General features: G+C 53.9%; 2 protein-coding genes across 4 annotated transcripts in view; one reads left to right on the forward strand and one right to left on the reverse strand.

The window, feature by feature from the left end:
* The first annotated feature begins 17 nt into the window (after window positions 1-17).
* Window positions 18-18,779, forward strand: FOXP3 (forkhead box P3). Of its 2 annotated transcripts, none has more exons than XM_072816614.1 (14): window positions 18-383; window positions 2,548-2,724; window positions 3,021-4,601; window positions 11,280-11,508; window positions 12,034-12,138; window positions 12,227-12,365; window positions 12,775-12,862; window positions 12,932-13,036; window positions 13,953-14,040; window positions 14,231-14,311; window positions 15,255-15,405; window positions 16,057-16,199; window positions 17,409-17,510; window positions 17,708-18,779. In XM_072816614.1, exons 4-14 carry the CDS (start codon window positions 11,302-11,304, stop codon window positions 17,855-17,857), a joined length of 1,359 nt encoding a protein of 452 aa, XP_072672715.1. In that variant the 5' UTR covers window positions 18-383; window positions 2,548-2,724; window positions 3,021-4,601; window positions 11,280-11,301; the 3' UTR covers window positions 17,858-18,779. The 2 variants fall into 2 exon arrangements, with proteins under 2 accessions (XP_072672715.1, XP_072672716.1); XM_072816615.1 differs by having other exon boundaries at window positions 19-383; window positions 16,123-16,199.
* The window catches only part of CCDC22 (CCC complex scaffolding subunit CCDC22), a 13,867-nt gene continuing 9,593 nt past the window's right edge, over window positions 18,701-22,974 (reverse strand). For both annotated transcript variants that reach the window (XM_072816612.1, XM_072816613.1), the window contains exons 7-17: window positions 22,479-22,673; window positions 21,897-21,959; window positions 21,691-21,810; window positions 20,969-21,088; window positions 20,766-20,882; window positions 20,559-20,660; window positions 20,343-20,450; window positions 19,997-20,092; window positions 19,695-19,754; window positions 19,540-19,614; window positions 18,701-19,081 (exon numbers count right to left, since the gene is read on the reverse strand). In XM_072816612.1, coding sequence (XP_072672713.1) covers window positions 18,968-19,081; window positions 19,540-19,614; window positions 19,695-19,754; window positions 19,997-20,092; window positions 20,343-20,450; window positions 20,559-20,660; window positions 20,766-20,882; window positions 20,969-21,088; window positions 21,691-21,810; window positions 21,897-21,959; window positions 22,479-22,673 — 1,170 coding nt within the window. In that variant the 3' untranslated portion in view covers window positions 18,701-18,967. The remainder of the gene's footprint in view (window positions 19,082-19,539; window positions 19,615-19,694; window positions 19,755-19,996; window positions 20,093-20,342; window positions 20,451-20,558; window positions 20,661-20,765; window positions 20,883-20,968; window positions 21,089-21,690; window positions 21,811-21,896; window positions 21,960-22,478; window positions 22,674-22,974) is intronic.

Consider the following 22,974-nt stretch of genomic DNA (forward strand, 5'->3'; position numbering starts at 1 on the left):
TCTACAGGTGATGGGAGCAGCGGGGAGCGGAGAGGCCCAAAAAGCAGGAGATCCCTTGGTTGCGTAGGCGCTGGGACGCGATGATAGAGACCGTGAATGGCCAATGGGGAGCCAAGCGCCGGTGGCGTAGAGGAGATGACGATAAGATAATGGCCACAGTGAGCCAGTGGGGAGTCTTGTGATCTTGCATTGTGCCTTCAAGAGGCGGTGCTAGGGCTAAACTAGCTAATACGAAGGCTAGAAAGAGGTGACGTAAGAGCGGCCTCGGAGGCGGGACTGGAGGGACAGGGCCAATGGGAGTGGATGGTGAAGGCAGGAGCCGGGAAGAACGATGACGGATGGCCAATGAAGGAGCCAGAATGAAGCAGTTGAGACCTCAAAGGGCAGTGCTAAAACGAAATGAACCAATGCCAAGGCTAGAAAGTCTAGTGGGACGGAAGGACACGGAGGCGGAACGGAAAAGAACAGAACCAACCGGGGTGTTGGAGGTTGTGTGAAGGAGGGGGATGAACAGCCAATAAGGAGGCCAGAGGAGGCAGTCTGGGCTGTAGGGGGGTTGGGCCGCAGAGCCATTGAATGCGCACGGCCGTTGGGAAGAGAATGGATTTACCATCTCCTTAGCCTTCCGCGACTTCTCATTGCCCCAGGGCTGTGAATGCCCAGAGTCCCTGAAGACTTAGACTGCACCCTTAGTGTGAGATCTAAGAAAGCAAAAGGGATTCTCCCGTCGCAATTACTGGGTCTTCCCTGCCCACCTCAGAACCTTTCCTTGAGCAATGCCACCAGCCAATAATGCCCTTGATGATCACCCTCAGCATTCTCCAGGACGTGGCACCATTGTTGAATGAATGGCCCAATGAGAAATCAACCTTTTTTGGAAAATTAGCTTTTTCTAACTTCAGCTCAGCGAAACACTGAGCCTGACTGTATGAGCCAGGAGTTGGTTGGACATGTTGGCATTACCAACCATGAACTAAAGTCCTGTCTTTTTTGCCCCACTGGCACTCCACACCCAAAGTGGCCGCACTTCCCTCTTTCTGTCCCCCATCTCTGCTCCTGATGTTCCCTCTGCCAGGAGAACTGCTCCTGCTTCTTCATCCTTTCACTTTCCTTTGAGGTCCTCCCTCGGGTGGGAACTGGGTGGGAACTGATACGTAGCTTTTGTCCACTGAGCATGGCCATTCATACGTTCCCCCTCCATCCTGGGAGTGTTTTCTGCTCACCTACTGTATGCAAGGTTCTGAAGCACAACATCCCAAGGAGAGGGTAGGTCCCCCCAGTAGCCTACCCCTCCTCAGGTCTGTGTCCAGGGGGAGGTGGTCATGGGTCAGGAAGGATTATTTTCAGTTGCAAGCAACAGAGGGAAAATCACAGAAGAAAAGAGGATTAAACAAGATAGAATTTGCAGGGGGGGGATCTTACTTGTAGTTAGGGCATTATCTGTGTCCTGGTCTGGCCCCAAGACTCTCATCCTTGAGCAAATTGTCAGCTCCCCATTCAAAATATTTCGTGAATCCAGCCTCTCCTGACCCCCTCCACTGCCAGCACATCATCAGTCACTGGACCACTGCAGTAGCCTATTTGTCTCAGGTTCCCCTGCTTCCACCTTCACTCCAACAACCTGTTCTATACTCAGCAGTCAGAGGGAGCCTGTTGAATCCTAAGGCAGTTTATGTCTCTCCCCTATGCACAACCCTCCTGTGGCCTCCTCCTCACTCAGAGTAAAAGCCAAAGTCCTACATGGACTACAAGGTCCTGCAGGGTCTAACCCCCAAGTCTCTTCTCTGATCTCACCTCCTACCCCTCTTCCTCTCGCTCCCACCCTTCTAACCACACTGACTACCTGGAGCAAATCACACTCCCGCTCAAGGCCTTTAAGCTGGCTGTTCCCTCTGGAATCACTTGGGTGATCCATGATCCCATGGATCCATCCCTCACCTCCTTCGAGTCTGTCAAACCCTTCCCACCCCCTGCCCCTGCTCTGGGGACTTTCACAAACCTGTCCGTGTAATCCTGTGTACTCTCCCCCAGAAACCTTCCACACAAGAGGATATAGTCCCATACAGAAAGGAGGTGGTGACCTCTGCCCCTCTCTGCCCACCTGACCCGCCAGCCCTCACTCTGTAAAGGGTCTCAGCAGCAGCAGCATCACCCCTCCCTTACCTCAAGCCCCACTCAGGTGGCCTCCTGGGATCCTGGGCCACCACCCTCACTCAGTTATCCCCCTACTTCTCTGGCCACTCCTCTCATGGAGTAAATGACAGTAAGGGAGGGATGGTCTATAGGGAGGGTATGAGGAGGATGAAGCCCACACCTCTGACCCTATAAAAGAAAACCAGTCCCCTGTCTTAAGAGGAGACAGATCCTGAGGCAAGGAATGAGGCCTCAGCCTCCGGAACTAGCCTAGTTTATGGTTATACAGGAAGTATAAGGAATGTTCAGACCCAAGTCCATGAGGAACAAGGGGTCATTAGCCTATCCCTAAAGGCAGTTCCCCAAGACTCCTTAACGAACAAGCTCCTCACACCATCTTGCTCCCAACCACAGGCCACACCTGTTAAGCCCCTGCTGTACACAAGATACCTGCAAGCCTCCAACCTGAGGACCTCATCCCACTTTGGTGCCTCCCCTGGCTGCCCAGCGTACACAGGCCATCTTTGGGTCTCAGACGTGTCCCACCAACTCAGAAACCTCAACCAGTGAAAGTTTGGTTTTGAACTAATGGTAAGGAGGGTTGGGTTTGGTTTTTTTTTTTTTTTTTTTTTTTAATTGTTGTTGGCTGATTTTTTTTTTAGGTCTTTTTTTTCTGCTCACTTTTTTTTTCTTATCTTCACAAGCCAAGGTATCAGGCCCCCTCTGGGCTTTTCCAGAAAGGTGAGTCTGAGTTAAGGAAAGAAGGCTCTCCTTTCTTTCAGGGTTTCGGAGGTGGGTGGGGGAAGGTGAAGGGGTTAAGGGGTGGGTCTTGGCCACTAGATTTGTACCATGTGAATAAAAAGTGGTTTCCAATCTCTCTTCCCTAGGCCTGAAGCCAATCTTGCAGAGGGCTTGGAGTAAATATTGGATAACAGAACCCTGGTCCATGCAGGGCACTGAGGAGCCAGGGTCTGGGAGTCACAGCTATGACCGATCAGGAGAAGCCCCTGGAGTCTGGTTTCCCCTGTTGACCACTGGTTAAAGGAGGGTTCCTGGTGAAGTAAGGAAATGCAGCCGCCACTTCTTGGACAACCGTAAAACCTCACAAGCTTCAAGCCCCCAGAGGAATCTCCAAATCTCAGAACTTCCCTGTCATGGCATCCCAGAATTTTAAGATCCAAGACTGTTAGGCCCAAGGACACTGGGGGTTTTTAAGGCTGGCACCAAAGAAGGCAGAGCCCCCACTTGCCAGCTCTGTCACCGTGGACACATTGCTCGACTACTTCACACTTCTGTTTTCCCTATATGTGTAATGGCCACAATGACAAGATGGACTGCAGAAAGCCGTGGTGAGGACTGAATGTGATCATTGGGGAGAATCATTCAGCACTGTGTCTGGCATATGGAAAATTGGAGATAAATGTCAGCTATGGGGATGGTGGCTGATATTTGGAATCCTGAAACCTGGGAAACTGGGATTTTTTCAAAGTAGAAAATCGCAAAGGCTGGGGGCCTAGAAGCATCGGGTCATGGTGTCCTTGACAAAGAGAGGGCCAGTGTCCCAAGGGGCTTCTGGGATTCATGAGGACAGATGCATTAACACTGGGGGCCTCCTCAGGTCCTTCCCTGTAGGGTACCCTCCAGGTTAGAGCTCTCAAGCCCTACTACGTGATGAGACTTTGCTCCCTTTCCTCACTCAGTGATGCTAAGTGGATTCTGGGAGCCAGTGATTCTCTGACTGTTCGATTCTGTGAGTTGCGGCAGATAGAAAGGGACTCCCTGCATTTTTCTCCATGAAATGACTTCCATGCCCCCTCTGTGGGGAGATGGGTTGCAGAGCTCCTTGGGCAGTAAGAGCAGTGACGACCATATCAATTCTCCCTAAGGGAGAACTGAGGTATGGAGCAGGCCTCTGGAAACTCAGCCCTATTCAGTTTCTTTCCCTGGTGTCTCCTGACCCATCACACTCACAGTGGTATCTCTGCCTGTTTGGGACGCCTCCGTGATTTATTTGAGGTTTTTTTTCCCTTGTTTTTTTTTTTTCTAACTCTACACACTTTTGTGTAAAAAACTGTGGTTTCTCATGAGCCCTGTTATCTCATTGATACCTCTCACCTCTGTGGCAAGGGGAAGAAATCATATTTTCAGATGACTCGTAAAGGGCAAAGAAAAAACCCAAAATTTCAAAATTTCCGTTTAAGTCTCATAATCAAGAAGAGGAGAAACAGAGCGAGCAAGTGAGAGAGAGAGAGAGAGAGCAAGAGAGAGAAAAAACTATGAGAACCCCCCCCACCCCGTGATTATCAGCACACACACTCATCGAAAAAAAAATTGGATTATTAGAAGAGAGAGGTCTGTGGCTTCCACACCGTGGTTTTTCTTCTCGGTATAAAAGCAAAGTTGTTTTTGATATGTGACAGTTTCCCACAAGCCGGGCTGATCCTTCTCTGCCAGTCCACTTCACCAAGGTGAGTGCCCTTGCTCTTCCCCATCAAATGTGGGTCCAGTGGAAGAGATGGCAGTGAGGCAGGCACTGGGGGGTGGTCAGGAGCCCTCTGGTATCATCAAGACATGCACAGCAACTGTGGCTCCGGTCAGGTAAGATATTTTTTACAATAATAAGAGTAATAATAAATCCCAGCAGACTGATAGGTAAAGCGCTTAATCAATGCATGGGCAGAGGCAAAGATAAAGAAATTGATCGATGTGGAGATGGGCAGGATTTTATTTTAATAGGCCAACTGCCAGTCTTTATGAATTTCAGAGCTTTGAATGACTTGAACACTATCCAGGTGTAACTGGAAATTTCAACTACACCCCCCCCTTCTCTTCACCTCTTGTCTTTTCATAGCTCGCCCCATCTCCCTCTTTCCATGTTGCTCTGCCCACCCTTGTCTGTTTCCCTGACACTCAGACTCTCCACCGCTCTTTCTCAGGGTCTGCCCAGCTTTCCTGTCTCTGTCTCCTCCATCTTCACCACACCCCATCTTCTTTCCTCCGTTTCACTCCCACCATTTCTCCTGCTCTCTTGTCTAGCCTTCCACCCGCCTTCCTGCCCAACATCCAGCACAGAGCTTTGTACAGTTGGTGCCTAATGATAGTGTACTGAGTAATTCGATGAGGACATTTCCATTTTTACAAGAGTGAGCATCACTTCTCTTTGCCCCTATCGAAGGAGGATTGTGAGCTGTTGGGTCAGGCTGAGCGTTTAAATGAACCTGGGCTTGCATGGCATGAGAGAACCTCCTGGGGGGCACTTCATGCCATTGTGAATCGTGGTTTAGCTAAGTGGTCCTACCCCAGGACTGTGTGTGTGTGCATGCATGCGTGTGTGCCTGTGTGTATGTGTGTATGTGTGTGTCCAGAGTCCGTGTTCAAGAACCAAGCAGGCTGTTTAGGGCTGGAGCCAGTTCATCTCTGTAGTCTTAGCAAGTGCTCACTGTTAGCTGTTAGTATTTTTTTAACCAAATTAGAACCACTCTCTCTATTGGTTTTATTCCTGTTTTATTTAATTAGCAGGAGTGTTTTTGTAGGTCACTAAAAATTGTTTCAACATATGATCTTTTGTGGCTGTCAAGACTGTCCTCACATTGGTATGAACCATAATTGGTTTGACCCAGTGCCAATTCCCAGACATTTGGGTTATTTCTAGGTTTTCCCCATAATCATTCTTGATAGTTCCTTGGATTCCTGAAAATGGAGTTGCTGGGACAAGGGGGATGTGCATTTTTAAGGTTTCTGACCCTCTCTGCAAACTGTTCTTTCAAAAGGTTGTCCTGTTTTGTGCTTCTTGTACTCAAGCTAACCCTCGGTGGGTATTTTCATTTTTAAATCCTTTCTCAGCATAACAGGTAAGAAAAAATATTACCACATTGTTGACATTTGCATTCTTTGATTACCTATACTATCTATTAATCATCTGTACTTTTTCTTAATTGTCTGGTCATATCCTTAGTCCTAATAGGGTGTTCATTTTTTTCTTATTGATTTGTCATAGCTTTTTATTTAGAAAGGATATTAACCTTCCAATGGCCATACATGTATAGCAAATATTTTTCCCCAATTCATCACTCACTTTTTCTATTTGTTTATGGAGTTTTGTGATGCTATGATGTTTTTATATAGTCAAATGGGTTACTCTTTTCTTCTGTGGTTACTATCTCTGGTTTTATGCTTAGAAAGTCCTTTCCCACTTGAAAATGAGATAAATGTTCACCTGTGTTGGCTTCTAGTCTCTTTTATGGCTTCATTTTTTCCATTTGCTGTGGAGGTTAAGAGTGTGGGTACTGGAGCCAGACTGTCTGGGACAAACCCAGCCTCACCTCAAGCCATCTGTGTGATTTTTAGGCAGGCATTTAACTTGTCTGTACCTTCATTTCCTTATAGATACCATGATGATTATAGCAGCACCTGCCTCAAAGAGTTGTTGTGAGGATTAAATGTATTACCCATGTTAAGTGTTTAGCATAGGGCCTGGCACATAAGAAACCCAAGAGCAACATTAGATATTCTTATTTATCTCTTTCATAGATTTGGAATGTATTTTGGGGTACATGATGATGATGACTTTTCAAACTGGGCAGAGAGGAATTGGTGGGAAAAATGGACTGATTATTCATTCAATAACTTTGTCTTTTTCCCTTAACGTTTCCAGAAGCATTTGTCAAACAGTATATCCTCCACCATCTCCCAGTTTGAAATGCCACACTCATCACAAACTTGATTCCCTCTAGACATTGGTCTGTGATCAAGTTTTCTGTTTTGTTCTGTTCCTCAGTGTCTGAGCCATACCACTTTGCTGATTGTTGCTTTGCCATACAGTAGATTCGCTGACCATAGGCCCCCCCAGCATCTTGCCCTTCAGTTTTTGTTGTTGTTGTTGTTGTTATCTGTTGCAGCCTCAGTTCCTCCAGACAGAGATTAACAACTGTTCCTATTTGGGACATCCATGTCTATCTATTCCTACCCCCTCTCTCCCTTTCTCTCCTTCCCTCCCTCACTCTCTCTCTCCTTCTCCCTCTATCTTATTCTTTTGGTTTCTCTCATTTTCTGTTTCCCTCCTTGTGTGTACTTCTAGGACTTTCTGCTCCTGGGAGTTCCTCTTTCTCTCTCTCTCTCTCTCTCTCTCTCTCTCTCTCTCTCTCTCTCCTTCCCTCTCTTCCAGCATCTCTCACTCTCTGTGTATCTCTGTCCCACCTCATGTTTCTCCCATCTATCTGTATCTCTTGGTCTCTGGGTCTTTGTGTTCCCCTATGCCTATCTGTCTGTCTCTCCCTATTCCTGTTTCTTTGTCTCCATGTATCCCTGTCTTTCAGCCAGTCCCCTGGATGGAGGGGAAATTGTCGACTTGACACCCTGTAGACATGTAACAAGTCATCCAGACACGAAGTGGAAGGGCCCTGGCCCTTACCTAATCCACGCCTCTCTCTACCCAGTGTATAGAGGAGCAAACTGAGGCCTGGAAATGGGCGGGGGGGGCTCTCTCAAGGCCTCCCAGAGATGGAGTAGCAGAGTTAAGCCCCAAGCTCAGACCATGGGGCTCTTGGCAGGACCCTGGTTTTGTCTCTCTCCCCCACTGTGGGCCTCAAGTTACTTCTCAGCACCCATGAGAGGAGGGGCATACCTGAGCTGCCCTCCAGCTGCTGCATTCCCCCTTCTGCCCTCACAACTTGGATGCTTAAACAGGCAGGAGGCTCCATGGCCACATGGGAGGCCCATCCTCACAAGAACTAGTCAGGGTGGGGTCCCAGGGTCCCCTGGGTCAGGAGGCCTTGTGGCCAGAGGGTAGTGATACTGGAAGGATATAAGTCAGTCAGTCTGGCTCTGGGTCTGGCTGTGGATAGAGCTCAACCATGTCCCCAGCGTTGGCACTGGTTCCTGGGATCTCCCATCCTGGGGCCCTTCCAGAGAGCCTGGCAGTGGGCTCTCTACTGACTGAGGCTTTTCCTGCTCCCTGCATTGAGGCTCTAGCCAAAGGCGTGCTGGTCTCTACCTCCCTCTCCTTCCCTGCCCATATTTTGTGGCATGGCTGTGAGTATGGGAACATTGTCCTAGAATGGGCAGGGAGACTGAGGCCCTGTAAGTGTTCACTGACCATCACTGACATTTTGTTAACGTTTCATGTGCATTAACTTTGGAAGAGGGGTACTATTATTGTCCCACTTTACATATGAGCCTGAGGAGAGTTATAGCTAGTTAGTGGCAGAGCCCAACCCCAGGCTAGGGGGAGTAGAGGAGATGATTCTGACCCCTCTTGCCATCACAGAACTTAGTAGGGAGGCTAAGAGGAGGCTTGCTACAATTCTAAGCCTCAAAGGCCCTATGAGGTAGGAAGTTCCAGTCCTTCAGGGAGTTCCAGTGAGTTTGGACACCATTGACATTAGCTTTCACATACTTTGCAGTTGGACCCATGGACCCCACAAAGTGGGTTTGAGATTCTGGGATCCTTTGAACCTAAGAAGCCCCCCTCTTGAAAACCCCTCCCCCAGGGTCCCAGTATCTGTCGGATCTGCATGGTACTCCCCAGGCATCAAACCTTAGGCCTCTCCATGGCCCAAGTCTACAGGGCCCAGGACTTGTCATGGTGGCCAGATGGACGTCACTCACCACATCCGCAGGCACCCACATCACCCCCACCTGGGCCAAGACGGCTGCAGGATGGGCCAGCCAGTTCTCGGAACGAAACCCGTGGGGTGGGGTATCTGCCTCCTTCTCTTCCTCCTTGGGGCCAATGAAGCCCAGCGCATCCGGCCGCCATGACGTCAATGGCGGAAAATCTGGAGACGTGACAACAGGGCCCAGATGCAGACCCCGATATGAAAACATGCTCTGCGTCCCAGAAACATCCTCCATGCAGCTTCTGAGAAATTGTCAGAAAGGGACGCCCCAACAGACAGTGCAGGAAGCTGGCTGCCCAGCCCGGCCCTCCAGGTTCCCTACCATCAGACAGACCATATCTGTGTCCCCTTTCTGAGAATGTATCTGTGCTTCTCTGAGTCTGGACATCTTAGACGTGTCTGAGAAAGAGATTTCTTATGAGCCACAGACAAGTGTCCAGGCAGCTTCAGAAGTGACCACAGGCCAGCCATATGAGCCAGGCCAGAGTGGTGGAAACCATCCACTCACTGACCAAAATTAGTATTAGTTTACTCTGGCTTCTGTAACAAAGTACCACAAACTGAGAGGGGCTTAAATAGTAGAAATTTATTGTCTTACAGTTCTGGAGCCCAGAAGTCCAAGATCAAGGTGTCGGCAAGGTTGGTTCCTCCTAAGGCTGTGAGGGGGAATCTGTCTGTGCCTCTCTCCTAGCTACTGGTGAATTGCTGGCAGTCTTTGGCATGCCTTGGCTTTCTAGAAGCATCACCCTGATCTCTGCCTTCATTAATTTGCTCACCTCCTCACGGTCGCTGAGTTATGAGCCTCCATAGATCCAGGCTCTTGATTCTCATGTAGTAATGTTCTAACCCCCCTGAGAGACCAAAAGTTTAATACCTGGATTCTCACCTGCACCTCCCTCTGCACCAGAGCTCTGACAATCCCTGTGAGCTGACAGCAAAGAAAGGAAGGAGCAGCTGCTCCCCTAAACCCTGCTTGTTGCCAGCCTGGGCTGCTATCAGCAGCTACGTGCCCAACCCAGTGCTGCGGGGTGAAGTGGGGTGGGGAGTCTCTCTCTCTCTCTCTCTCTCTCTCTCTCTCTCTCTAACACACACACACACACACACACACACACTTTCTAGAGTAAGATACGGAGCTCTCAAGTTGCCCATAGGATTGTGGAACACTGCACCTGGGTATTCCCTTCAGTAAAATGGCAATTGGACAAGGCAGCCTCTTCCAGCTCTGGCTTCCTCTTAGACTGGGATTCTGAGAAACTGAAGCCCTGCCTGTCATGGAGTGGAAGGTTCTAGGGCTCAGCAAAGGAGCCTGGAGCCATTACAGAGGACTTTCTGGATAGGGCTCAGATAGGGGATACGGAGGAAGAGCAGACATTCCAGGCAAGGCATAGAATATGAGTGCAGGCTTGGAAAGCAGACTTGGGGTAAACTCTGGTGGGGGCTGAGTCAAGATGCTCCCACAAGCCCTGGCTCAAGAGAGCCTATCTCTCTCCCCTGTGGCCACCTGCCACTTCAGCTTCATGCAAGGCAGGAGCCCAGAGATGATCAGACCCTATCCCTGCCTGAGCTCCAGACTCCTGTACTCAGACTCCTGCCCACTCAGTATTTCCACTTTCATGTCTAATGCCAGACTCTTCGTGTCCATCCACACCTGGATCGTCACCCCCAACCTTGTTCCCTCCATCTCAGGTGGCATCCACTCTGTCCATCTAGCTGCTCAGGCAAATACCTGGCTGGAGGTCACCTTGACCCTCCCCCTCTCACCACCCCCCACCACATCCAAGGTGCCAGCAAAGTCTTCTGACTCCACCTCCAAAACACACTCAGAATCCATCGACTTCTCACTATCTCCACTGCCACCATCCTGTCTGTGCCACCATTGTCACTTGGTGACTGGACTGTCACAGGAGCCTCCCCGCCAGTATCCCTGCTCTTACCTTCCTAAAGCCTGTCCCTCTCACAGCATCCAGAGGGATCTTGAGTCCATGGCCCCCCTCTGCTCTTGTATATGCCAGGTCACTGGGATAAAACTGTGCCACCAGGAAAGTCAGAGACCAGTCCCAGCAGGATCAGCAAATATTGTGTGGCCTGTGCAAAGTGCAGGGAGGACCAGGGAGCTGTGGTTTGAAGACAACCTTCAAGCAATTGGGGGAGAAAAGCCAAGACCTGCCCCTGCTCTGTCTGAGGCCCCACAAACTACTCCAATCCCCTACCTCCCCTGTGGAGGAGGACACATCACCAGCAGGGCTCTGCCCACATGCACAGGCAGGCTGAGTGCTGACCCCGGGCACATCTGCACATGGGACATGTGTGGAGACACATGCATACCTGTGTTCCTGACACCGCTGTATGCATGGCTGTGTGCCACATGGACACATGATCAGAGCTGGGATCCAGCTGTGGAGCCCTTGGGAACAGGCCCCAACCGCTGCCTGCTCTGACCAGAGTTGGGGGTCCACATGGTTTAGGTGGTTGAGTAGTTCATGCACCTGCTGGGGACATGTGTAACTCCTTCCTCCTATGTCCCCACAGCCTGCCCTCGGACAAGGACCCGATGCCCAACCCCAGGCCAGCCAAGCCCTCAGCCCCTTCCTTGGCACCTGGCCCATCCCCAGGAGCCTTGCCCAGCTGGAGGGCTGCACCCAAGGCTTCAGACCTGCTTGGGGCCAAGGGCCCGGGGGTGACCTTCCAGGGCCGGGACCTCCGAGGCGGGACCCATGCCTCCTCCTCTTTGAACCCCATGCCACCATCGCAGCTGCAGGTGAGGCCCCGGGCCCAGGGCCCAGGATGGGGCAGGCAGGGGGTGGGTACCTGGGCCTACAGGTGCCAACCTTTACTGTGGCACTGGGCGGGGGGCCCAGCTGGGGCACAGGAAGTGGTTTTCTGGGTCCCAGGCAAGTCTGTGACTTATGCAGATGTCGCAGAGCCAAGAAAGTCCCTGGTTAGCAGGTCTCAGAGATCCGAGGCTCTCCCCGACCTCCCAATCCCTGTCTCAGGAGAGGAGATCCTATCATGGTCCCACAGGCATGGCCATGTGTCCCCATCCCCATGTGATAGGGGAGAGGGCTGGAGCCCGAGGCGGTGAGGTGACAGAGTTGAGGCCAGTTCTGCCACTTATTAGCCATTTGATCTGGAAGAAGTCATTCCTTGAGCTTCAGTTTCTACATAGGTGAAATGGGGATGGTCAGTGCCCACCGCGTGGGGCTGTGGTAAGGAGTATATGAGTGAGATGTGTAGAGCAGTAAAGAAAAGGACGGCACCTCACCTGTATGCCTTCTCCCCCCAGCTGCCCACAGTGCCTCTGGTCATGGTGGCACCTTCTGGGGCACGGCTGGGCCCCTCGCCCCACTTGCAGGCGCTCCTCCAGGACAGGCCACACTTCATGCACCAGGTACTAACCCGCAATGGGCAGGGCAGAGGGGAGCAGATGGGGGAACTGGGCAGGGGTAGGCTGAACCACAGCCCCCGTGTTCCCCCAGCTCTCCACGGTGGGTACCCACACCCGGACCCCGGTGCTGCAGGTGCGCCCACTGGACAGCCCAGCTATGATCAGCCTGCCACCACCCACTGCTGCCACCAGCGTCTTCTCCCTCAAGGCCCGGCCAGGCCTGCCACCTGGTAACACCCCACCCCACAGCTCTACAGAAACCGAGCCCCTGGGTGCTTGAATGTGAGCAGCGTAGGCTGCCGAATGGCAGCCTTCAGGAGGTCGGAGGCATCAGGTCTTCTCATCTAGGAAACTCCAACCTCCTGAAAATGTCAGGCTCAGAACCTAAAGATGCAGGATAGCAAAAATCACAGAACCACAGGTCTTTGCAGTCAAAATGTCAGCATTTGCAAATGGCAGTCTTTGAGCTGCTCCACCAGAAGCCTTGGACATTAGGGACAACAGAGCACCCCCCCAACCCTCCCGGGAGTCAGGGCCTGCAAGGCTCAGGAAGGTGGAAAGTTCAAAATGAGAGTCTTTGTGGGCTAAGCTGGAGGGCCCAGCCCACAGTCCCCCAAGGTACCCTGTCCCCACCCGCAGGGATCAACGTAGCCAGCCTGGAGTGGGTGTCCAGGGAGCCAGCACTGCTCTGCACCTTCCCAAGCCCCAGCACACCCAGGAAAGACAGGTGAGTGGACCAGGCTGGGAAGGGCCCTTGCCCTGCCACTCTCTCCCTTGACACCCTGTGTCCCCCCAGCACCCTTCCGACCGTGCCCCAGGGCTCCTACTCGCTGCTGGCAAATGGTGTCTGCAAGTGGCCTGGATGTGAGAAGGTCTTCGAGGAGCCAGAGGATTTCCTCAAGTGAGTGACCCAGGCCTTTTCCAGTCCAGAAGGGTCCCCAGTCTGTGGGAGGTGGCATGTGGTACAGGTCTTAGCTCGGGCCTCATCTCAGTAGGTAGTGACAAGACGAAAGGCAAAGGCTAAGACTGTAGATTCAAATTGCAGCTCCATCACTCCCTGGCTGTCTAACCTTGGGCAAGCTATTTAGCTTCTCTGGGCCTTGGTTTCCCCATCTTTATAATGGGGCATCATAATAGAGGTATATACTATTATTTACCTCCATTTTACAGATACAGAAACTGAGGCCATAAAACATTAAGTGTCTTGATCAAAATCACCCAGTTCCTAAGTGACAGGGCTGGGATTTGAATCCAGGCAGCCAAGCTCCAGAATCCACACTCCTGACCACTTTGCCCTGTTGTCCTACCCCTCATGCCAACACAGCAGCCTGATTTTATTGAGCACCAAAGTCCCAGATTCTCACAGTGGCTCTTGCTCCCTCCCCTCAGCCACACACACACACACACACACACACACACACACACACACACAACCTTTTCCAACCATACCCAACTACCAGTGGCAACTCTGTACCCTGTCCTCTTCATGACCATGACTTTACACGAGCTGTCCCCTCCACCTGGAGTGCCTCTCCTGCCCTCATCTACCTAGTCTGCTCTTAACTCACCAGCCTCCCAACATCATCCCCAGCCTCCTGGCCGGGCTCAAGCGGTGAGCTCAGGCCTGGCATCAGGAGATGCCAAGTAGCATGTATTGAAGCAAGAGCAGGTTTAAGAGGGAGACTGAGGTAGAGAGGGGAGAGAGGCTGAGGCTCTGCAGAGACGTCTCCAAGATGGTCTGGCTCTCCTCACTCGGAGTGTTGAGTCAGGAGGCAGGCCCACCATGGTCACCCACATGGAATCTTCCCCCTATCCAGGCACTGCCAGGCGGACCATCTCCTAGATGAGAAGGGCAGAGCACAGTGTCTCCTCCAGAGGGAGGTGGTGCAGTCTCTGGAACAGCAGGTGACATAGGAGAGAGTGGGGGGGGGATGACGGGCGAGCCTTATGTCTACCCTGTGCTTAGCTCACCCAGAATGGGGGCTGGCATAAAGGAAGGGAGGAGGTAGGGCACTCCCAGGAAGGACCATGGCCTGAGCAAAGATGTGACAGAAAAAGGCCAAGGTGAGGCCTCACTTTGTGCCTATCCTCACAGCTGGTGCTGGAGAAGGAGAAGCTGGGTGCTATGCAGGCACACTTGGCTGGGAAGATGACCCTGACCAAAGCTCCATCCACGGTGAGCCACCCCAGGCCCACAGGTGTAAGAGACAACTGGAGGGGTTGGGGGAGGGGACTTAACCTCGAACCCAGGCCCTAGGACTGGGGCCAGCTCCAAACATGCCCAGACCTGGAAATCTGTCCTCTTCAGTTACAAACCCTCTGACCCTTAGATTCCCAAAACATCGTGATCTTGATTTTTCAAAGCAGCAGCAAATCACCACTTACTGGAGGCAGACCCTGTGCCACCGGCAGGGCTGGCTATATAACACACAAGGACCAGTGCAAAATAGAAACAGGGAGCTCGAGTTTCAAGATGACCACCGCAGAGCAGTAGACACAGTACAGAGACCTGTGTGATTAAACAAGCCACACACCCATGAAGCCGGCCCCAAGTGCAAGGCACTGTTCCTGAGCACTTTGCTGGGGTTAATTTATCTCATCCTCCTGATGCTGCTGTGAGATAGGTATTCCTATCATCCATAAGGTCACAGTTGGGTAGGAGAGGAACCCCATTCAGCCCCAGCTTGAGGCACCAGCATTAGTGCTCTAAACACACACACACACACACACACACACACACACACACACACACACACGGGGTGGCGCAGCGGTTTAGCGCCGCCTGCAGCCCAGGGCATGATCCTGGGGACCTGGGATGGAGTCCCACGTCAGGCTCTCTGTGTGGTGCCTGCTTCTCCCTCTGCCTGTATCTCTGCCTCTCTCTTTCTCTCTCTGTCTCTATGAATAAATAAAATAAAATCTTAAACACACACACACACGCACACGTCCACACTCTCCACACTCACACTCTCATAAATACAACTCATGCTGCTTCGTGAGATTCCACATCAGACTGGAAAGGAGAAGAGAGCTCCCTTGTTTTTAAAAACACTTACTTATTTAAAACTGAAGTGGAAAGTTTAAGCCTCTGAGTCAGTAGCCTCTCCCTCCTCCTGCAGGCATCATCTGACAAAGGCTCCTGCTGCATCGTAGCTGCTGGCACTCCTGCCACCACGGGCCCGGCCTGGTCCAGCCCCCAGGAGGCCCCTGATGGCCTGTTTGCTGTGAGGAGGCACCTCTGGGGCAGCCATGGAAACAGCACATTCCCAGGTAAGGATGGTCTATGCCCTACATGGTGCCCGCCCCCCACCACCCTCATCCTGAGCCCCTAATCCCCCTGACTGGCACAGAGGTAGGGGGAGACAGCCAGTCCTGCCCCTCCCCAGCACTGCTACCCTGCCTTTGGGAAAACTCGACTGCTTGCAAAAGAAGCTGCCTCTCAGTGTTTCCAAAGCCTGCAAGCTCCCCATCATGGTTTCTTGTGTCTAGCCCCATCTCCCCTGGGGCTCAGGGCTCACTCATTCTGGGCTTCAGCTACTCCATTTGGTCATCAGAAGGGAGAGAACTAGCCAAGTGATTCCAAGGGACTGTCCCTTCCCCCTTCAAGAAAAAGCGGATGACTCTCCCAAGCTCACGGACCCCCTTACTGCCCACAAGGCCTGGGCTGTGGGCTTAAGAGGGATCCAGGCCCTTGAATGTCAGCCTGGCTCTGCCACTTGGCCAGTGACATCCCTTTGGTGTGCCAGCTACTTCACTTCTTCTAAACTTTGGGGACAGCAAGGCCCATTTTGGTGAGAATGGTGCTAATGGTGAGCCATATACTTGACGCCCGGGGCTTGGCACAGTAACTCCAATGGTGAAAAGCGGTGCTGTTAGCAAGGGATTTCAGCCAGGGTAGATTCTACTTGATTCTGTTTGTAGCATGGAGGATGGGAGAGGGAGTGAGGCACTCCAGGATGGGACCTGATTCTCCCCAACCCCCTACAGAGTTCTTCCACAACATGGACTACTTCAAATTCCACAACATGCGCCCCCCCTTCACCTACGCCACCCTCATCCGCTGGGTAAGCAGGCAGTGGGGGTCAAGGAGAAGAAAAAGAAACAGGGTGGGGACCGGCCTCCCACATTCCCAGCCTCCTTCTGAGCACACCCAGGACAGGTCTCAGATATGATTCCCCATGCCAGCTTCACCCCAGACCTGCCCCCAAACCCAAACCCAAACCCAAACCACTATCCAGGCCAGTGCAAGCCAAATTCGGGCCTTCGACCCACCCCTTCCCTGCTACCCACCCATATGTACCCCCACCCAGACCTGTAGAATAGCCCCACTATGAACCTGATCTTTGCCCCGTGCCCTAAACCCACCACAGATACTATCCTAACTCCTTTCCCAGCCCCGTACATGCCCCAATATGTCAGCACATCCCTCGGCCAGACCCTGCCTCTAACCCCTTTCTGTGACGTCTCTTTGACCCTTGGCCTCACCCCATCCCAAACGCTTCATGTGAATCTCCCTGATGCCTTTCCAGCACTTCCATCAGAGCCTGCCCAGACCTTTATCCTGGGTAGGCCCACACCTAGCCCCTACATTCCCCTGCCTAGCCCCATCCTGACCCAGAACCTCACTGCAGCCATAACCTCTGACCCTTTACTTAACCCCATTCCTAAATCCAAACAGATCAAATTCCCTGACCTTTAGCCTCACTCCACACCTAACACAAGCCCTGACCCTTAAGGACCACACACAACCAACCTCCTTCTTGACCCTGAACCCAAATACATGCCTGACACATAAGATTGCTGTATCACTAGGTCCACCTCCGACTCCTAACCTAATGCTATCCCATCCCTGAGCCCTCAATTCACCCGTCCATCCCCAGCCAGACCCTCAATGAATCCCCTCCCTGATGACCTTTTACCCTGCCCAAATCCTTAACTTGACCCTGCTCCTGGCCTTCAACCTCCCCAAACCCTGCAACCTCGCCCCTGTGGAGACAGCCAGCTCCAGCTCCGTCCCAGACCTTTAACCTGATCCCGGCCTTACCCTGAGCCAGACCTTACCACAATGTCAGCCATTCCCCTCTACCTCACCCCATCCTGGCCTGACCCCTCAGCCCACTTCTGACCCTGTCTCTGACCTATCACCCCATACCATCTCCCTCCCTCCCCTCCCCCCACCCCCACAGTTCCACCCATGTCAGATACCCAGGGCGGGCCACTACCACTCTCAGCTCAGTTTTGGAGAAGTGACCCCCTTGCCCCCCAACCTCCAGGCCATCCTGGAGGCTCCTGAGAAGCAGCGGACACTCAATGAGATCTACCACTGGTTCACACGCATGTTTGCCTTCTTCAGGAACCACCCTGCCACCTGGAAGGTGAGTTCCTCTGGAGGTAGCAGTGGCTGGGAGGGCCTCAAATGCTACCATAGTACTGGCCAAGCTCAGGAGTGGGAGGGCATTTAGGCATGTAGGGAAGGGGCAGGGGGCCAGCTTTTGGTGGGTACTGCTGACCTCAGAGGATGACTGCCTGCCTGCTTCCCCTGCCCCCGGCCTGGCTGGCCTGCCTTCCACAGAATGCCATCCGCCACAATCTGAGCCTGCACAAGTGCTTCGTGCGGGTGGAGAGTGAGAAGGGGGCCGTGTGGACCGTGGACGAATTCGAGTTCCGCAAGAAGAGAAGCCAAAGGCCTAGCAGGAGTTCCAACCCTACACCTGGCCCCTAAACTCAAAGCAAAGGAAAGGAGGAAGGAAGGACAGGGGCCGAACGGGGGGTGGTGGTGGGATGGAAGTGGCCAGGGGCAGGGACTACGGGCCCTGGATATGCCTACAGGGACCACAAAGTGAGGTGTACAGGGACCCTGATCCTCAGCTGACCACCCTCTTTAGGTCAAATGCTCTGCACCCAGGCTGCTCAGAGGGGCCCCGGCCCCAGCTCCCATCCCAGCTTCCTGCAACACACTCCTTAGCCAAACTGAGCCTTCACAAACAACCACACATCCAGCCTGCCTCAGTCATTCTCACAGATGACCCCGGGGCTGGAAAAGACACATGCACGGTCACAATCCAGTCCCTTAGATGCAGTACAAACACCAGAACACAAAGAGCCTGCCTCCGTACACTCAGACAACCTCAGACCTGCAATCACGCAGACGATCGCACCCTAGCACAGCCTTGTCAGCCCCCGTACCCCAAAGCACCCACCCACAGCCATCCCCAGGCCCACAGGTGCAGTGTCACAGGAGATGTGCCCAGGGACCTGCACTGAAGCAGCCTTGGTACCTTCAGGATCTCAGGTCCCAAAGAGCCACACAAACAAACACATCCCAGCTGTGCACATTCTCACACAGCTCCCAAAACATCAGCTTGGTCACATGGCCCACCAGAATATACCTGTGCATCTCATGGGCATGCACATGCACTTGGCACCCCAGTGGGTCTCCTGCGTCCCACATGGGCTTTCACAGCCATACACACTGAATCACCAAACATACCCCATGTCTCACCTGCCACCCACCCTACCTCCCTTGTCCTGAACCCTGTGTCCCCATCCATGCCTCTGCTTAGACTGCAGACAGAGCCCTTCATTTATTTGGGATCCAAGGTCTTAACCCCGGTACCCTCTCCAATAAACTGCAGCTGAGTTTCCATGCTCTAGATGATCACCCTAGATAAGGGTGGGGGTCAGGTGGGCAGGGGTCTGGGGCCAAGGCCGTAGCAAGAGGAGCTGCGCAGCCACCAGAGGGAATGGCTAGGGCAAGCCCTTGGCTATCGCCCCCAACATCTCAACTCCCCACTGGAGGCCAGGCTGGGAGCAGACAGGTGCTGGGGGCTCCTCAGGCATCCCGGACCCGCCCGAGGAGGCCAGCATTCTCCTGGCGGAGGGCTCGGTAGTCCTCGCGGATCTTCTCCAGATTGCTGAGCGTCTTCTTCCCCATCTCCATCTCAATCTAAGGCAACGTGAATCACATGTCTTTAGTGTGAGGTGAGGGGGGCCTTACCCTGCTCCCACCTCCCCTCTCCATTAAGGCTGCTGAAGGCCCTCCCGTGCCCCTCCCCCACCTCCTCCCGCAACAGCCTGCTGTGTCCCACCACCATTGGGCCTTTGCGTGTGTCATCTATTTGCCTAAAGCATCATTTGCTACATGGCAGGATGAGCCGACACATACTCAAGCTGAGGCCTCTGCCGATGGCCCCAGGAGGCAGGCGAGAGAGCCTTTGGGATGGGAGCCAGGGCTCAGAGCAGGCTGCTAGCCAGTGACAGTTTACACACACACACACAGCTACTAAGGGGTAAGGCCAAGAGTCCAGCCGTGGGCTGTGTCTGCTCCCACAGCCTCTCTTGGTGTGAACCAGGGGTGCTGTCCACTGGCCTGCCTTGGTTTTTCCTCCTACCCACGGGCCTCACCTGTTCCTCAAGATCTCGAACTTCCCGCATGATTGTGCCTGTATCCTCGATGGTCTGGATGAGCTGGCTGCAGTTCTATGGATGGCAGGAGCAGAAGGCTTGCACCCCCACCATGCCCCACCCCGGCCAGCCCCCCTGGACACTACTCCACTCACCTCATGCAAGGCAGCTAGATACTTGTATGCCTTCCGAACGGCATCATCCTTCTTGGCATCCTGATCAGACAGAAGGGATCAGTGGGCTTCCCCCACGTTTCCAACACATACCACCTCCAGGACCCCACAAGGCCACCCTCTCCCACTCCCCTAATCATCCTCTGTGGCACACAGCCAGGCTGGAGCAGCAGCATACCTACAGGGCTCACACAGGGCTTGGGCCCAAGCCAACCTGTAAGCAGACAGACAGGCAGCAGCCCAGCCCCACCCCACCCCTCCACCCAGCCCAGCCTGACCCATACCTTGAACACGAGCTCATCAGTTACAGCAAATGTCCGATCCAGCTTCCCAGACAGGGAGTTGATTTCCTTCTGAAGCTCTTTTGTATCTGATAAAATCTGGCAGAGTACAGGGTGGCCATGAGCCCATGTTTGGCACAGGCTGGCCAGCCGGCTGCAGGCATTTGTGTGCATGTGCTCACACCCAGATGTCACTGCGCCACTGCATCAGGTGTGGCTGGAGCAGACGGGATAGGAGTGTTCTATGTTGGGGTGTGGCTAGATAGCTCTGCCTTTCAGAGAATGTGAAGTCCCCGTGTGGCCATGCTACATGCATCTGCCCCAACCTTCCACAGCTGCAATGATGTACCTTAGTGATCTCTTCCTTCTGCTTCCGGATGTTGCCCACAATCTCCAGGATGCGCTGGGTATAGGCCAGCCGGGACACATCTCTTGGCAGGGTCTCCAGCTCTGACACCTAGACGGAACATAGCAGACACTCCCCTGGGACCTACACCCCACCCACTCCACTGGGACCCACTCCTCACCCACTCCAGGCTACCCAGGGCCCCCGCACCAGCCTTACCAGCTGCTTATAGACCTCTTCCTTCCTACGGGCCTCTTCGGCAGCTGCTCGAACACTCTGGTGCAGCTCCTGGATCTCTGCCAGCCGTCGAGAAGATTCCAGCTACCAGGACCCCATGGGTAGAGGGATAGTGAGCAGAGCACAAGGATGAGCACCTAGGGAGGGACTGAACCTGCCCCACCCACAGCCCAGGACCTCACAACCTACCTCTCTGCAATCCTGGAGCTTTCGGAGGTGGCGGTACTCAGCCAGAAGAGGGACCCGGTGCTTTTCCCACTGACCCGCCAAGTGGATGACCCGCTGGGCACTACTCTCTACCACAAGCTGGGGATGGCAGTAGGGGATGTGTGTCACACCGGATGGACTCTTCCAACTCCAGCCCTCCCACCTAACCATGGTGCCAACCCCACCTGCAGCTTGGCGAGGTTGGCAGTCCCGTCGGGAAGCAGCTCCACTGCCCGGCTCTTCAAGCGCAGGGCCTGCTCACGCTCTGCTGTGCTGAGCTCACTCTGCCGACACTCCGTCTCCACCTGGCACCCCATGAGCCCCCCACTCCCGTCAGCGGAGTAGCTCAGCCACACAACCAAAGCCCTCTAAAGCCCTCTAGCCCCCACTGAGCCTGGAAAGCCCTAGCCTAGCCTGAGCCCCCACAGATGACAACACACCCCTCTACCCTCTGTCAGCCCCTTGACCCCTCCTGATAGTGACGGAAACCTGTAAGCAGTGACAGACATCCACAGGCCCCTCTGATCCCTCTGATCCCTCTACCTCCACAAAATGACACCCCCAACCCCAGAAGCCCTGACCCGGCCCTCAAGCCCCTGCCCATACAGATACATCATACTGACACAGATGCTCACACCCCTCCTGATTCTCATAGACACCCACATAGCCTGACCGATGCCCACGGGTGCCCCTGACCCCCACAGGTCTGAACCCACTCACTCTACATCCCCCTCTCACTTCCACTTATTCTCCTAAACCCATGAGAGCCCACGGGTCCCCAGGGTTGCCTCTGAACCCTCCTGACATCGGCAGACCTCTACAAGGTCTTCTCAGGCTCTGCAAGGCCCTCTAGGCCCCACTGTGACCCAACCCCAGGTGGGCAGCCCCTCTCCTCCCCACCTCCCACCTGCATGAGGCTGATTCCCAGGGTCTTCATGTTGGCTTCAACCTCTTCAATGTTGCGGTTCACTCCCTCCAGCTGTTCCCGAAGAGACTCCAGCTCCTGCTCCTGAGCTGCCCTTGTGTCCTGAGAGGCACAGGCCAGTTGGGGTCGGGGTGTCAGGCCCATGAGACAGGTGAAGGCCCAGAGCCTCCCCCCACTGCTCCACTTACTTGTTCAGGCTGCTGGGAGGTGACTGGCATATCAGACACCTGAGCTGCCTGGACCTCGGGCTCCTGCGGGAATGAGAAGGGAGTATCCTGGCTGTCGGAGAAGGCCCTGCCCTGCCCTGCCCCACCCCACCCAGCCTCAGCACCCAAGTGCCCTTCCAGCACCGTCCTCACATCCACTCAACCGCTGACAGCTGTCAGACTGGGTTTATGAGGACCCGGGCACTCTCTGAAACCTCAGGCTAGACATATTTGCTCATAAAGAAACCTCCCTGATCCTGGCACAGCTCCTGCCCACGGGGAGGATGAGGGCCCCTCTAGATCAAGGAGAGAAGCTAAGTCCAGAGGAAACTGTCTAAGGGAAGCTAGGGTTCGCACACCCTTATGTGGCTCCCACCCCTCCACCCTTGCTCCACCGAAGCCCCTGAGAAACCAGGGACACCCCCCACCCACCAGCTCACAAAGGGCATGCCCAGTGGGAACACAGGAACCTGTGTGGATCAAGTGTGTTGTCTATACAGAAAGCAACCCTGCAAGCCTGCCTTGGCCCTGTCAGCACACCCAGGTCCATTCAGACCCACTCACTGGATGGAAGGTGAACTTCTCTGAGTGTGTGAAGCGGGAGCCCTTGGAGGCACCCATCCTGGCTGCAGCACCCCAGGCCTGCAGCAGCTCTCCCAGGTCTCGGGCCTGTGGCGGAGCCCCCAGTCGGCCCCAGGCCTGGTGGAGATGCTCGGCCAAGTGCTTCTGCAGCCGCTGCCGCTGAGCCCGTGTATCTTCCTGGAAACAGAAGGCAGGGCAAACGGGAAGGTGTAGAGGCCTGCTAGGCACCTGAGGCCCTGCCTCCTCCAGGGAGCTGCCTGACAAAGTGCCACCACATGGTCACACCCACCCTTCAACCCCTCCCACCAAGGGGCCCAGTCCCCCTCTCCTGACCCACCGGTCTGGGAGCTCCCCAAGGACAGGGTCCCCTCCTCACAGCCATGCTTCTCTCCACCCACTCGCTCCCCACACTGGAGGTGGCTGAGGCAAGGGAGAGAAGCAGCAATCAGCAACCCCCCAAATCAGAGGGCCACACTGA

This window comes from Canis lupus, chromosome X (assembly GCF_048164855.1).
Source record: "Canis lupus baileyi chromosome X, mCanLup2.hap1, whole genome shotgun sequence".
Classification (NCBI taxonomy): Eukaryota; Metazoa; Chordata; class Mammalia; order Carnivora; family Canidae; genus Canis; species Canis lupus.

Excerpts from the sequence above, each read along its gene's own strand:
- FOXP3 (XM_072816614.1), top strand. The coding sequence starts at position 11,302 with ATGCCCAACCCCAGGCCAGCCAAGCCCTCAGCCCCTTCCTTGGCACCT. Across the intron at positions 12,139-12,226 it reads GGCCACACTTCATGCACCAG|CTCTCCACGGTGGGTACCCA; the intron begins GTACTAACCCGC and ends GTGTTCCCCCAG. Across the intron at positions 16,200-17,408 it reads ACGCCACCCTCATCCGCTGG|GCCATCCTGGAGGCTCCTGA; the intron begins GTAAGCAGGCAG and ends CCCAACCTCCAG.